The sequence below is a fragment of the Staurois parvus genome, unplaced genomic scaffold, assembly GCF_062004578.1.
Source record: "Staurois parvus isolate SC_StPar_1 unplaced genomic scaffold, SC_StPar_1.0 ptg000394l, whole genome shotgun sequence".
Classification (NCBI taxonomy): Eukaryota; Metazoa; Chordata; class Amphibia; order Anura; family Ranidae; genus Staurois; species Staurois parvus.
The window spans coordinates 4751769-4764592 of record NW_028318190.1 but is presented as its reverse complement, the minus strand read 5'-3'; the positions used below and the strand labels follow the sequence as shown (position 1 = coordinate 4764592).

General features: G+C 41.0%; 1 protein-coding gene across 1 annotated transcript in view; it reads left to right on the top strand.

Annotated features, from left to right (window-relative positions):
• Nucleotides 1–12824, top strand: part of LOC149455428 (membrane-bound glycerophospholipid O-acyltransferase 2-like) — an 84094-nt gene that overhangs the window by 44974 nt on the left and 26296 nt on the right. Inside the window, exons 7-9 of the mRNA XM_089686279.1 lie at nucleotides 3785–3914; nucleotides 8686–8860; nucleotides 9652–9755. Of these exons, the coding sequence (XP_089542405.1) occupies nucleotides 3785–3914; nucleotides 8686–8860; nucleotides 9652–9755 (409 nt within the window). The remainder of the gene's footprint in view (nucleotides 1–3784; nucleotides 3915–8685; nucleotides 8861–9651; nucleotides 9756–12824) is intronic.

The window sequence follows — 12824 nt, the reverse complement described above, 5'->3', positions numbered from 1 at the left end:
CTTACAGTCAGTAAGATGTGCTCCTTATGCTGACTCCTTCTGCGTTAAGTGAAATCTTCCTCTGTCCATGACATCCCCCCCCATCCTTCCTACAGGCTTTCATCAAGAGTGCAGGGCTATGTCTGCCCTTTCTGCCCAGCTCTGCCATTCATAGATCTTGTTTCATTCATAGAAGCTGTAGTATGGCTGGAGGATGATTTCACATAACAGAAGAGACTTCAGTTCAAGGGACACAACCTACTGACTGTAAGTTATATCCCTTGTGCTGATTTTGTATTTTTTATTTTGGCTGTACTTAGGCTTTAAATATTATATCTGCCTGCAATTTTTTGTTAAAGTACATCTGCCATTTTGCACATTGTGTTACTTTAATTTCAGCCTTCGTTGATATTCCATTTAAATAGTTTTTATTATTAATGTAATGAACGTGACTGCTTGTGCCACCTAAGAACACAGTGCTGATTCTATAATGAATGTACAGTCTGTATGTGCAGTTGTAGCAGTACTCACATGTCACTTTGTACCATGTCCCAACATTCTCCAGTGAAGACATACAGTGGGGAAAATAATTATTAGACTCCCTGCAGATTTTATAAGTTTGCCCACTTACAAAGAAATGAAGGGACTATCATTTTTACCATAGATGTATTTTAAATGATATAGACAGAATATCAACCAAAAATCCAAAACAAATACATGATACAAATGTTATAAATCAAGTTGCAGTTCAATTAGTAAAATAAGTGTTTGATCCCCTACCAACAATAATTCTGGCTCCCACAGACTGGCTATGTGCTCATGTGGTACACAGATCAGTCCTGTCAATTTAAGAAGGTGCTTCTAATGACAACTCCTTATGTGTATAAAAGACACCTGTCCACAGAATCTCTTTCTTGGGCACCACCATTGGCAAGAGCAAAGAGCTGTCAAAGGACATCAGGGACATGATTGTAGACCTGCACAAGTCTGGAATGAGCTACAAGACCATCAGCAAGAAGCTTGGTGAGAAGGAGACAACTGTTGGAGAGATTATTCGCAAATGGAAGAAATACAAAATTATCATTAATCACCCTTGGTGTGGCGCTTCATGTAAGATTTCGCCTCATGCGGTAAGGATGACCATGAAAAAAGTGATGGAATAGCCCAGAACTACATGGGAGGAGCTTGTGATTGCACTCAAGGCAGTTTGACCACAGTCACCAAACAAACCATTGGTAGCACAATAAGCCACCATGAATTGAAATCTTGCAGCACCCGCAAGGTCTCCCTCCTCAAGAAGGCACATGTACAGGCCCCTCTGAAGTTTGCCAGTGAACATATAAATGATTCAGAGAATAATTGGGAGAAACTGCTGTGGTCAGATGAGACCAAAATTGAGCTGTTTGGCATTAACTTAAATCTCCGTGTTTGGAGGAAGAAAAATGCTGACTATGACCCTAAGAACATTATCCCTACAGTCAAGCACGGAGGTGGAAACATTATGCTTTGGGGCTGTTTCTCTGCTAAAGGCACAGGCCGAGTTTGCAGCACTGAGGGGCCAATGGATGGCGCCGTGTATTGTAAAATCTTGGATGAGAACCGTCTTCCCTCAGCCAGAACACTGAAGATGGGTCGTTGTACGGTCTTCCAGTATGATAATGACCCAAAACATACCACCAAGGCAACAAAGGAGTGGTTCAAGAAGAAGCACATTAAGGTCATGGAGTGGCTTAGCCAGTCTCCAGACTTTAATCCTATAGAACATTTATAGAGGGAGCAGAAAGTTCGAGTTGCCAAGTGACAGCCAAGAAACCTTAAGGATTTAGAGAAGATCTTTAAAGAAGATTGGACCAAAATCCCTCCTGAGATGTGTGCAAATCTGGTAACCAAATACAAGAAAAATCTTACCTTGCCAACAAGGGTTTCTCCACCAAGTACTAAGTCATGTTTTGCTTGGGGATCAAATACTTATTTTACTCACTGAACTGCAACTCAATTTATAACATTTGTATCATGTGTTTTTTCTGGATTTTTGGTTGATATTCTATCTCTATCATTTAAAATATACCGATGATAAAAATTATAGACCCTTCATTTCTTTGTAAGTGGGCAAACCTACCTAATCGGCAGAGGATCAAATAATTATTTTCCCCACTGTATCTGTACAGGCAACAACACTACTGGCAATTTCAATGCCAAAGTTTGAGGGTTGTCATCCACTTTGTTTTTTTTGTATCTTATACTCTTAACACACAGGTGTCAAAATGTGGCCCTCCAGCTGTTGAGAAACTACAAGTTCCATCATGCCTCTGCCTTTGGGAGTCATGCTTTTAACTGTCTGTCCTGCAATGCCTCATGGGATTTTTAGTTCCGTAACAGCTGGAGGGCCACAGATTGATGCCCCTGCTAACAAATGGACCACAAATATGCTATAAAGAATACTATTTTACTATCATTCTGGTCTTTTGCTTACCGATGATCAAGTATTTACATTTATGGTCAGCTTAATGGTATTTGCATATTTTTGTTGTACATCTGCTTCTTGCACAATTAGTATTCGATGCATTGATGACATATAAGTATCACATATACCTCATATATCTAATATCCCAGCCATTTTCTGTCTAAAACCAGTATTTTTTTTATTGTTTTGGGTGGTGAGGGGTTAGAAACCCTGTCAGATTGTTATTGCTGTCTGTGTTACCATTAGGGAGGTTTACTCTTTCTATTTATTCTGGTGACCACTGTTACCATGACTGAAAGTGATGGAAATAGATGTTTAAGTTGTCTTCAGAACAGGAAAAGGGAATCTTCCAACAAGGACACTTGTTTCTGTGACAGTTGCCTAAGAGGGGATTTCTGTTACTTTGAAGACATTTTCTCTCACTTCCTGTTGCGACTACAGGGCAGGCAGAGGAAACAGTTTACAAAAAGACTGGTAAGGGTTTTAGTCATTCTCTATGCTATCCAAAATGGTAAGAAGGTTTTGGATGAAAATATACTTCAAGTCCTAATCAATCCATTTATGTTGCCACATTTACAGTTCTGCATTCTACTCTTAGTTTGCCCAACCTCACTACTTCTGATTAAACTCTTTTTGGGCTCTCCTGTCCTTTGACTTCCTCCTGTAGTAGTGCAGATAATCAACATGCTTGGTAAACATTTATGTAGTCAGGTAAGCAGTAATGCAGAGTTGTCCATACAGGTTCTTGGTTTGCTCTGCTTTCTTGAGCATATGATTGTGTACTGAATATAGAGTATATTGCCACTGCAGCCTAATTAAAGGCACTTTGAGAATGAACTAGATATGGTATATGAGATATAAATACACCATATCTGCAAAATATGGAGTAGGCAGAAGAGACAGCTGCCTTGGGTGCTTCAGCAAGATGATGAGGCCACAAATATGCTGCTGACATACAGTAGTTCATAGCTTATGAGGTAGTGCACTTTTTGACTTGGGTGCTAAAGGGCCTTGTCTCAGTACTGGTCACGCAAATGTGTGTACACCCTGAGTTTGTGTTCCTTTGCTCTACTCTCTCTGTCCTCTACTTTGTTTTTTTCTGACTTTCTGTGCTTAGTTGAGTAAAAGATTAGCTCCATTCTGTATGGTAAAGTCCAGAACTGAAAAAGGAAATACAGGGTATGTACAAAAATAGAAATATGTACTCGGTATCGGCAAATACTTGACTGAAATTGTTGGTACGCATACTTGCATCCCTAGAAATATTGTGTACCATACATTGTATTCATAATTCATGTTCAAATACTCCTTTTCTCTCCCATATTCTGCCCTTGTCTCTAGGTCTCCACCTGGACTCCTCCCATACTTCAGTTACACTGTGGGATTTTTAGGACTTCTTGCTGGTCCTCTTTGTTCCTTCAATGACTATCAAATTTTTATACATGGTAATGAGAAGATAGGAAACCCAAATGTGAGTAACACAAGGTAGTGAGAATTAAAAAAAAATGCAGTCCATTTTAAAGTGTCAAATAAAATGGCTGATGATATGACAAACACTTTGAGTTTTATACAGGGGCGGACTGACCATTTGGAAACTCGGGCACTGCCCGAGGGCCCGGGGTCAGTAGGGGGTCCCATGAGATGCCCCTGGTACCTTTTTTAGGCTTTTTCAAGTGTGGGCAAGGACACAGGGGCTCCATGATCCCCTATTGCCCAGGGGGTCCCATGAGTTGTCAGTCCGCCCCTGGTTTTATATAAAGAATCTTTGAATGGAGCATTTCTATATATTTATAGGATGGACTGCCCATTTAATAGGATGAATTTTTTTTTTTATCGAGAAACAAAAAATTTGTATTGAAGAAAAAAAGAAACATACATAGGATATTCATAGTACATAGCACAAGTGCCAGACTAACCAAGCAGTCTGCAGTAATAGAATGACATTAAGTCTTCACCATACTATATACTAGCAAAAGTGTGCCTGTTTGGTCACATGGGATATTGTGGAGTGTTACAATCATCAGATTTTTTTTTTAAACTAGACCATTTATTGAAAATACACTACTGGAAGTAATATTTCTGATTAGTTAAACTCTGTAAATAGTATAACTCAACCCAAGTACAATATTATAACACAGTATATTGCAGATTACCAGTTCTAAAATATGGTAACTGTATTAGTTTCCTTTTTCAGGTTATCAAAGTTTTCATTGATTGTGCCAGAAATACTCATCTGAAGCGAAGTGGAAGGAAAAGCAGTGCTAACTTGTAATGTAGTCACATCACCTTTATATAATGTAGCACAGTGGCTTAGTGTTTAGTAATTCTGACTAGTAGCACTTGAGTTGTTGGTTCAAATTTCAACTACCGTACTAACTTCACAGAGTTTGCATGTGCTCCCTGTGCCTGCATGGGTTTCCTCCAGATATTCCAGTTTTCTCCTACACTCCAAAGACATGCTGGCAGGTTAATTGGCTCCTGTCTAAGTTGTTCCTAGTATATGTATTAATTTGAGGTAGGGACCGTAGGTTGTAAGCTCCTTGAAGGCAGGGACTAATGTGAATGTACAGAGTATATATACAGTATGTGAAGAGCTGTGTAAACTTATGGCACTATATATGTACCTGAAATAAATAGCTGAACAAAGGCAAACATTGATAACTGGGGCACAGAGTGTTTTATTCACAGGATAACCAGGAATAAAAAGGAGAAAAAAGAAAACTAATACAGTTATCTCATTAAAATACTTGTAATCTGCAATATATTACATTTTAGTTTTTGGGTTTAGATATGCTTTATGTAATACATGAAGAAGTCATTGCTCCTGCAGTCTTTGAATATAAAACCTTGTCATCCAAAAAACGCATGGCTTCTACCTAAAAGTACCCTTCTGTTCACTGTACAGAACCATAGCTAATAAGGCAGCCCCAAACTGTGTATATAGTTATGTTTGCAGACACAGTAGAGAAGAGGTGGTGAGAGGCTGAAAAAGGTTTAGCCATACATGAGAGGGGAGCCAGAGAGAGGCTGCAGTGAACATGAGCATTGGGGTGATGCACAGACACAAGGATGTAGAAAAGGAATGGGACAAGATGCTGCAAAAATTGAGCCAAACAGGAGACAGGAAGGACGAGAGACTGCAGAGACAAAGCCACAAGGAAAGATGATGGGTGAGTGACTGCAGAGATCCAAGTGTCCAGAAGAGAAGAGGGGGTAAGAGGATGCAGAGACACAGCTTCACAGGAGAGAGGAAGGATGAGAAGCTGCAGAGACACAGCTTTACAGGTGAGATGAAGGATGAGAAGCTGCAGAGACACTGCTTCACAGGAGAGAGGAAGGATGAGAAGCTGCAGAGACAAAGCTTCACGGGAGAGAGGAAGGATGAGAAGCTGCAGAGACACAGCTTTACAGGTGAGATGAAGGATGAGAAGCTGCAGAGACACTGCTTCACAGGAGAGAGGAAGGATGAGAAGCTGCAGAGACACTGCTTCACAGGAGAGAGGAAGGATGAGAAGCTGCAGAGACACAGCTTCACAGGAGAGAGAGGAAGGATGAGAAGCTGCAGAGACAAAGCTTCACGGGAGAGAGGAAGGATGAGAAGCTGCAGAGACACAGCTTCACAGGAGAGAGGAAAGGTATGAAGCTGCAGACACATAGCCACACAAAAGAGAGGAAGGATGAGAAGCTGCAGAGGCAGCTTTACAGGACAGAGGAGAGATGGGAAGCTACAGATACACAGCTTTACAGGTGAGAGAGGAAGGATGAGAAGCTGCAGAGACACAGCTTCACAGGAGAGAGGAAGGATGAGTAGCTGCAGAGACACAGCTTCACAGGAGAGAGGAAGGATGAGTAGCTGCAGAGACACAGCTTCACAGGAGAGAAGAAGGATGAGAAGCTGCAGAGACACAGCTTCACAGGTGAGAGGAAGGATGAGTAGCTGCAGAGACACAGCTTCACAGGTGAGAGGAAGGATGAGAAGCTGCAGAGACACAGCTTCACAGGAGAGAAGAAGGATGAGAAGCTGCAGAGACACAGCTTCACAGGAGAGAAGAAGGATGAGTAGCTGCAGAGACACAGCTTCACAGGAGAGAAGAAGGATGAGTAGCTGCAGAGACACAGCTTCACAGGTGAGAGGAAGGATGAGAAGCTGCAGAGACACAGCTTCACAGGAGAGAAGAAGGATGAGAGGCTGCAGAGACACAGCTTCACAGGAGTGAGGAAGGATGAGTAGCTGCAGAGACACAGCTTCACAGGTGAGAGGAAGGATGAGAAGCTGCAGAGACACAGCTTCACAGGAGAGAAGAAGGATGAGAGGCTGCAGAGACACAGCTTCACAGGAGAGAAGAAGGATGAGAGGCTGCAGAGACACAGCTTCACAGGTGAGAGGAAGGATGAGAAGCTGCAGAGACACAGCTTCACAGGAGAGAAGAAGGATGAGAGGCTGCAGAGACACAGCTTCACAGGAGAGAGGAAGGATGAGAGGCTGCAGAGACACAGCTTCACAGGAGAGAAGAAGGATGAGAGGCTGCAGAGACACAGCTTCACAGGTGAGAGGAAGGATGAGAAGCTGCAGAGAAACAGCTTCACATGAGAGAAGAAGGATGAGAAGCTGCAGGGACACAGCTTCACAGGAGAGAGGAAGGATGAGAAGCTGCAGAGACACAGCTTCACAGGTGAGATGAAGGATGAGAAGCTGCAGAGGCAGCTTTACAGGGCAGAGGAGAGATGGGAAGCTACAGATACATAGCTTCACAGGTGAGAGGAAAAGTGTGAAGCTGCAGACACAGCTTCACAGGTGAGAGGAAAAGTGTGAAGCTGCAGACACATAACCACACAAAAGAGAGGAAGGATGAGAAGCTGCAGAGGCAGCTCTTCAGGACAAAGGAGGGATGGGAAGCTACAGATACTCAGCTTTACAGGAGAGAGGAGGTGTTAGAGGTTACAATGACACAGCCCACACAGGATAGAGGAGGAATGAGAAGATGCAGAGACACCACTGCACAGGGAGGGAGAAGGGATGAGATTCTCTTTGGACATGACATTAGACAAGTTCACACTTCCTATGAGATGTTTTCCTGTAGGGGAAGTTGCAATTTCTACCCATAAAATTAGTTTATAGAATATGGAAGTGATAGGAATGGCTTGTACAGTATTTGCTACTCTGTCCCTTTAGTTAAAGCCTTACAATTCCTTCTAAACCAGTGGCCTGATATTTTTGGAATTTACCACAATACTGTATATATAATGTAGTGATTATAGATATATCATTGTGGGGGAATAAAGCCCAAACATTTTTTGTTTTTGATAGAGCAAAAATGGTTTGCTGTCTGTCCCCACTGTGAAGATTTCCCCTCACCTCCTCCTGCCCTGGGGAGAAGAGACAATGGGGTCAAGGAAATGGCAGGGAATATCTCTAAAAGGGGGGAGGATATTGAAAAAAAAAACTGTTTTTGGGGAAAAGTTTTAACTTTTTTTGTGTTTTTTTCACTCTGAGCCTTCATAATTCAGTGTCCTCTGTCTCCCTCATTTCTTGTCTTGGTGTCATAAGAATCAAGGTGAGGGGAAATAGCCTCAATGGGGACAGAGACAGCAATACAAAACTTGGCAGTTCTAATACAGGTAGTTCAATAAAAAGAAAAAAATGTTTTACCTTGGCCTGAGTCCTCATGCACACTGGACGTTTTTACAGCTGCTGTTTTTGGGTCAGAATTAAATCAGAGCTCTTAACTCAGCATACTTTTTTTGGACCAGAAACTCAGAAAGTACTGAAGCCAATGGAGTTGATTTACAAAAGGAAAATAGACTGTGCACACTTGCAAATGCGTTTGCTCCAATGATTAGTAAATGTGATGAAGCTTCACTTTGCAAAGAATACCCAGTCACATGCAAGGAAAATTAAAAAAACAGCATTTTTGCTTGCACGACTGGATGATGGAAATCAGCAGAGCTTCCCCTCATTTTCTGTGTACAGTCTATTTGCCTTTAGGAATTCAGCCCCAATGAGTCACCTTGACAACAAGGCAAGTAGCATTTTCTGAATCAGTAATAAATAACAGTCTCCATATTTATCTTGGGACACGACTCCTTTAATTTTAAAGGCAATACTTGGTGGTACATCAGAAAATACAGTACATCATCAGTATGTGATGTAATGCATACAATATAAAGGAACGCTTGCTAAGATTGAGTATTTACATGAAGATTGATTTTTAACATGATACTGAAATATTTTCTAACACTAGGTGGCAGTATGCAAGAAGTTGACCATATGCTGTGTTCTGCTCGCTATCCATATTTCAGTTTCGGATCAGTTCTCTATATCTAGTGATCCAGAACGCTCATTATTTGGTCACTTCACAGATCTCTATCTGACAGCAGCCGCAAGAAGACCCAAGTACTATTTTGCCTGGACTCTAGGTGAGAAATGAAAAATTTAAAAGCCTAATATATGTCAGTTTTAGGTTGGCACACGTGGGATGAATCAACTGCTCCTTTTTTGTTTCAGTGGAGTCCAGTATGTACAATTTCCTGCTGACGTTTCATGGAGTGCCACATTGTCATAGCAGAACCATTGCTGTGTCATATGGCTTTAGGCCAGTGGTCTCCAAACTATGGCCCACGGGCCAGATGCAGCCCTTTGCTAGCATTTATCTAGCCTTTGGAGCACTGTTACTCTCACTGATACAAGGCACTATTCCTTCCTCTGACACCAACGATGAGGCACCTTGCATTCCACTGACACAGTGGGGCATAATACCTCCCATTGACCCTACTGAGGGGACACTATTCCCCCCACTGATACCAATGATGGGGCCCTATTCCTTTCACTGACACCAACATCGGGGGACTATTCCTTCCACCAATACCAACAATACCAATGATGGGGCACTACTCCTCCTATTGAACACAGATACTATGTATTTTTTTTACTTGCACTGACCACAAAGCCTGAGACTTTGTCCACTTCCATTGATGCAAGGGCATGTTCTACTCCCAGTGGCCACAGTCCAACCCCCCTAAGGTTTGATGACAGTAAACTGGCCCGTTGTTTAGAAAGTTTGGAGACCCCAGCTTTAGGTCGAAAAAGGCCTTATTCAGAAGCAACAACACACCTTTGGTGCTCCAGGTATAGAATGACTGCTAAATATTGAAAATAAAGGCTATATATCATTTATGTGTGTTTTTTTGTTTTGTTTTTTTACATTTAGCGGATACCATAAATAATGCAGCTGGCTTTGGGTTTAATGGAATCTCTGAAGATGGAAAGGAGAGATGGGATTTGTTGACCAACCTAAATATATTAAAAATTGAGGTAAGAACAGCCCAGATAGATATACTAGGGAAAGTATTAAAATTTTAACTGCCTAAATACATTCATTCATTCTCATTTATTTATTGGCAATGTCTCTTTTGAAAATTTTATTCTATGAATAACAACCTTTCTATATATTAGTGATAGTCAGGCCTGGCACACTTCATCTCTGATTGGACTATTCATGAGCAGGTAGAAAGTGACGATGGTTGTGCAATAGGAAGCTATTGCAGTTTACCTCAAAAGCTTTATTCTTTATTTTTTTTTTCTGAATGTAGGAAAAACCTTTCATATAAAAAAACTGTAAACGTTAATGCATGCTGTAAAGTAAACCTTTCAGAAAACTAGGCAATTCAAACTAAGCATCTGATAAAACAAATGCATAAACAGAGCTTATCTTCAGTGAAAGCCACCACCTTCTATGCAAATATGGAGTTTTTCTATAAAAGTCACATTGGCCCTGCCCTTTGCCTATTTGTCCTTAAAAGAGATTGATGATTACAGAGACCAGTAGAAAACTTCCGAAGGTGGTGGTGCCAAACACAGCCTATACCGTAAAAGTCATTTTTGCAAACAACGTAATCTACCTATATCTATGGATGTAATGATTCATTTACCTTACTCTGCATATATAAAGGTTTAGATTTTTCAATACTAGAGCTGTTTTTTGAACACGTTAAAAAAAAATTTTAGATTACATAAACCCTCAGAACATTGTATACTTTATGAAAGCAGACACTCTAGAAAATAAAATTGTAGTAGTTGCAATTTTCTGTGTTAAACAATATTACCGCAAAGGTCTAGGAAATCCAATATTTCAGTAAAAATTCACTAAAGTATATTTTAGGGCAAACAAACATGATAAATTAACTATTTAGTTGGAAATATATAAAAGATGAGGTTGTTCCGAGTAAATAGATACCCCACATGTCAAACCTTAAATTTGTTTGCGCACGTGAAATGGCAACAAACTTCAGCACCTTGCATTTTCCATAGGCGATGCTTTAAAAGTAGGGATGCACTGAAATTTCGGTGGCTGAAACGTTTCGGCTGAAAACACCCCTTTCGGCCGTAGGCCAAAGTGAAAAAAGCACTGATACAGGTGCCGAAAAAACCCCACCCCTCACCGCCGCCTACCCGCCTTCGCCGCCGCTCGGTAGTTCTCAGCCTTACCTTACCATCTTTTTATGTCCTTTTCCATCTTTATAAAGTTCCATTACCTTGTTACGCAGGACTTTTGACAGTTCTTTTCTGATCTCCATGGCTCAGTATCTAGCCTAGTCAGTGCTTCCTCGTAAGAGCTAAAAAACTCATTGACTATTTATACACGGACACGAATTGCAATTTAAAAAGCCACAGATCTGGGAAATGAACCTCTAATTGCCATTTTAACCCGTCTGTGTCACCTTGTGTGTCTGTACCAAGGCCAAACATTCCAGGGTATGTAAACTTTTGATCATGGCCATTTGGGTGATTTCTGTTATCATTATGATTTAAAAAGGAGCCAAACAACTAATTGATAAGAAATGGCTTCATATGATCATCATCCTTCAATAAAAGAGCATTTTTTGTCATGATCAGTCATATTTTCAATATCAATGCCAAAATTTCACAATTTCTGCCAGGGTATGCAAACTTTTGAGCACAACTGTACCTACCTCATGAAGCCTGTTTGGAAAACTCCTAGGGCTTTGTTAAAGTGTTACTAAATCCACAACAGTAAAATCAGTCTATATATGCAGTACAGCATGCTTGTTATACTGACTGTGGAACCTAAGGGGATAATCCTCTGCATTGTGTAAAAAGGCCATTTGATCCTGTTTTCTCTGCCCCGCCTCTTGTTCAAATGTCCACGTCTTATCTCCTGATAAGATAGACTGAACCCGTAGTCACATGCAAATGCTCAGTTTGGTGTGTATTGCTAGAGAGATTTTTTTTCTTTCTTGGAAGAGAGCATGTGATCAGCACAGGGCCAATCAGCACTGTCCAGACCAGAGGGTGAGGGGTTTTGCATCCTCCTAGGGCAGAAAGAAAACTCTTCCTACAAGCTTTAACCAATGCTCTGCTGAACACTGATGGAAGTCACAAGACTGCTCTAACTGCTGATGAGAAAATGTATTTCGCAGTTTATATTTACTAAAATAATTGCATTTCCATGTTCTGTGTACTGTGGGAGACCAGATATAGTAAATGCAGGGTCCTGGGTTTTAAGTCTTTGCTAAGAGAAGCCTACCTGTCCTGTCCACCTCCACCATCACAGGAGTGAGCTCTCAAATGCAGAGCTCAGAGCTACTGCATCAGGGTAGAGAAAGCACATATGAAGATGAATCAGAGAAAGATCTCACTCCTGTGATGGTAAAGGTGAACAGTATCAGCTGGGCCTCTTTTAGCAGCATCCAAGGAGTCTTCCAGTCGTGCTTGATGTGGTAGGTTAAAGGCCTACATCTAGAAAGGGCATTATTCATCTTTGGTCAAAGCTGCTCAGTTTGTTTCTATCTACAGACACCTCTTATCTGCTTACCCTAGGTTCACACCTAAGCGTTTTCTGCAGCATTTTGTGTTCTCAGAAACACAGTACAGTCCATTTAACATGATTTCCTATGGGACATGTTCACTCCTGTGCGTTTTCACCTAGTGCGTTTTTTGGAAAGGGTCAGGGAAGTTTTTGAACGCAATAAGTTTCGTTTTTGGTTCTATAGACTTCAATGGAAACACTGCAGAAAAGCGTGTATTGCATTTTTGCTGTGCAGTTGCCGCTTTTTTGATGTGTCTTGCGTTTTAAATCTGCCTAGCAACAAGAAAAATAAAAAAAAAATAAAAAACACGGTAAAAATGCAACGCAAAACACAATGCAGAAACGGCTCAAACATAACCTGCAAAGGTGTGAACCTAGCCTTATGAATGTTTTGATAAAGGTTAACTATGCCTTTTAAGAATGGGATTACTTGGACGTTTTCCATGTATGCTCAATAAAATATCCCCCTTCCCCCCCGGCATTTTTTATTAAACTTTTTCCTGCAGTCTTTTAGCCATTCTAGTGACATCACAGCAGCTTTCTTTCTTCTTTAG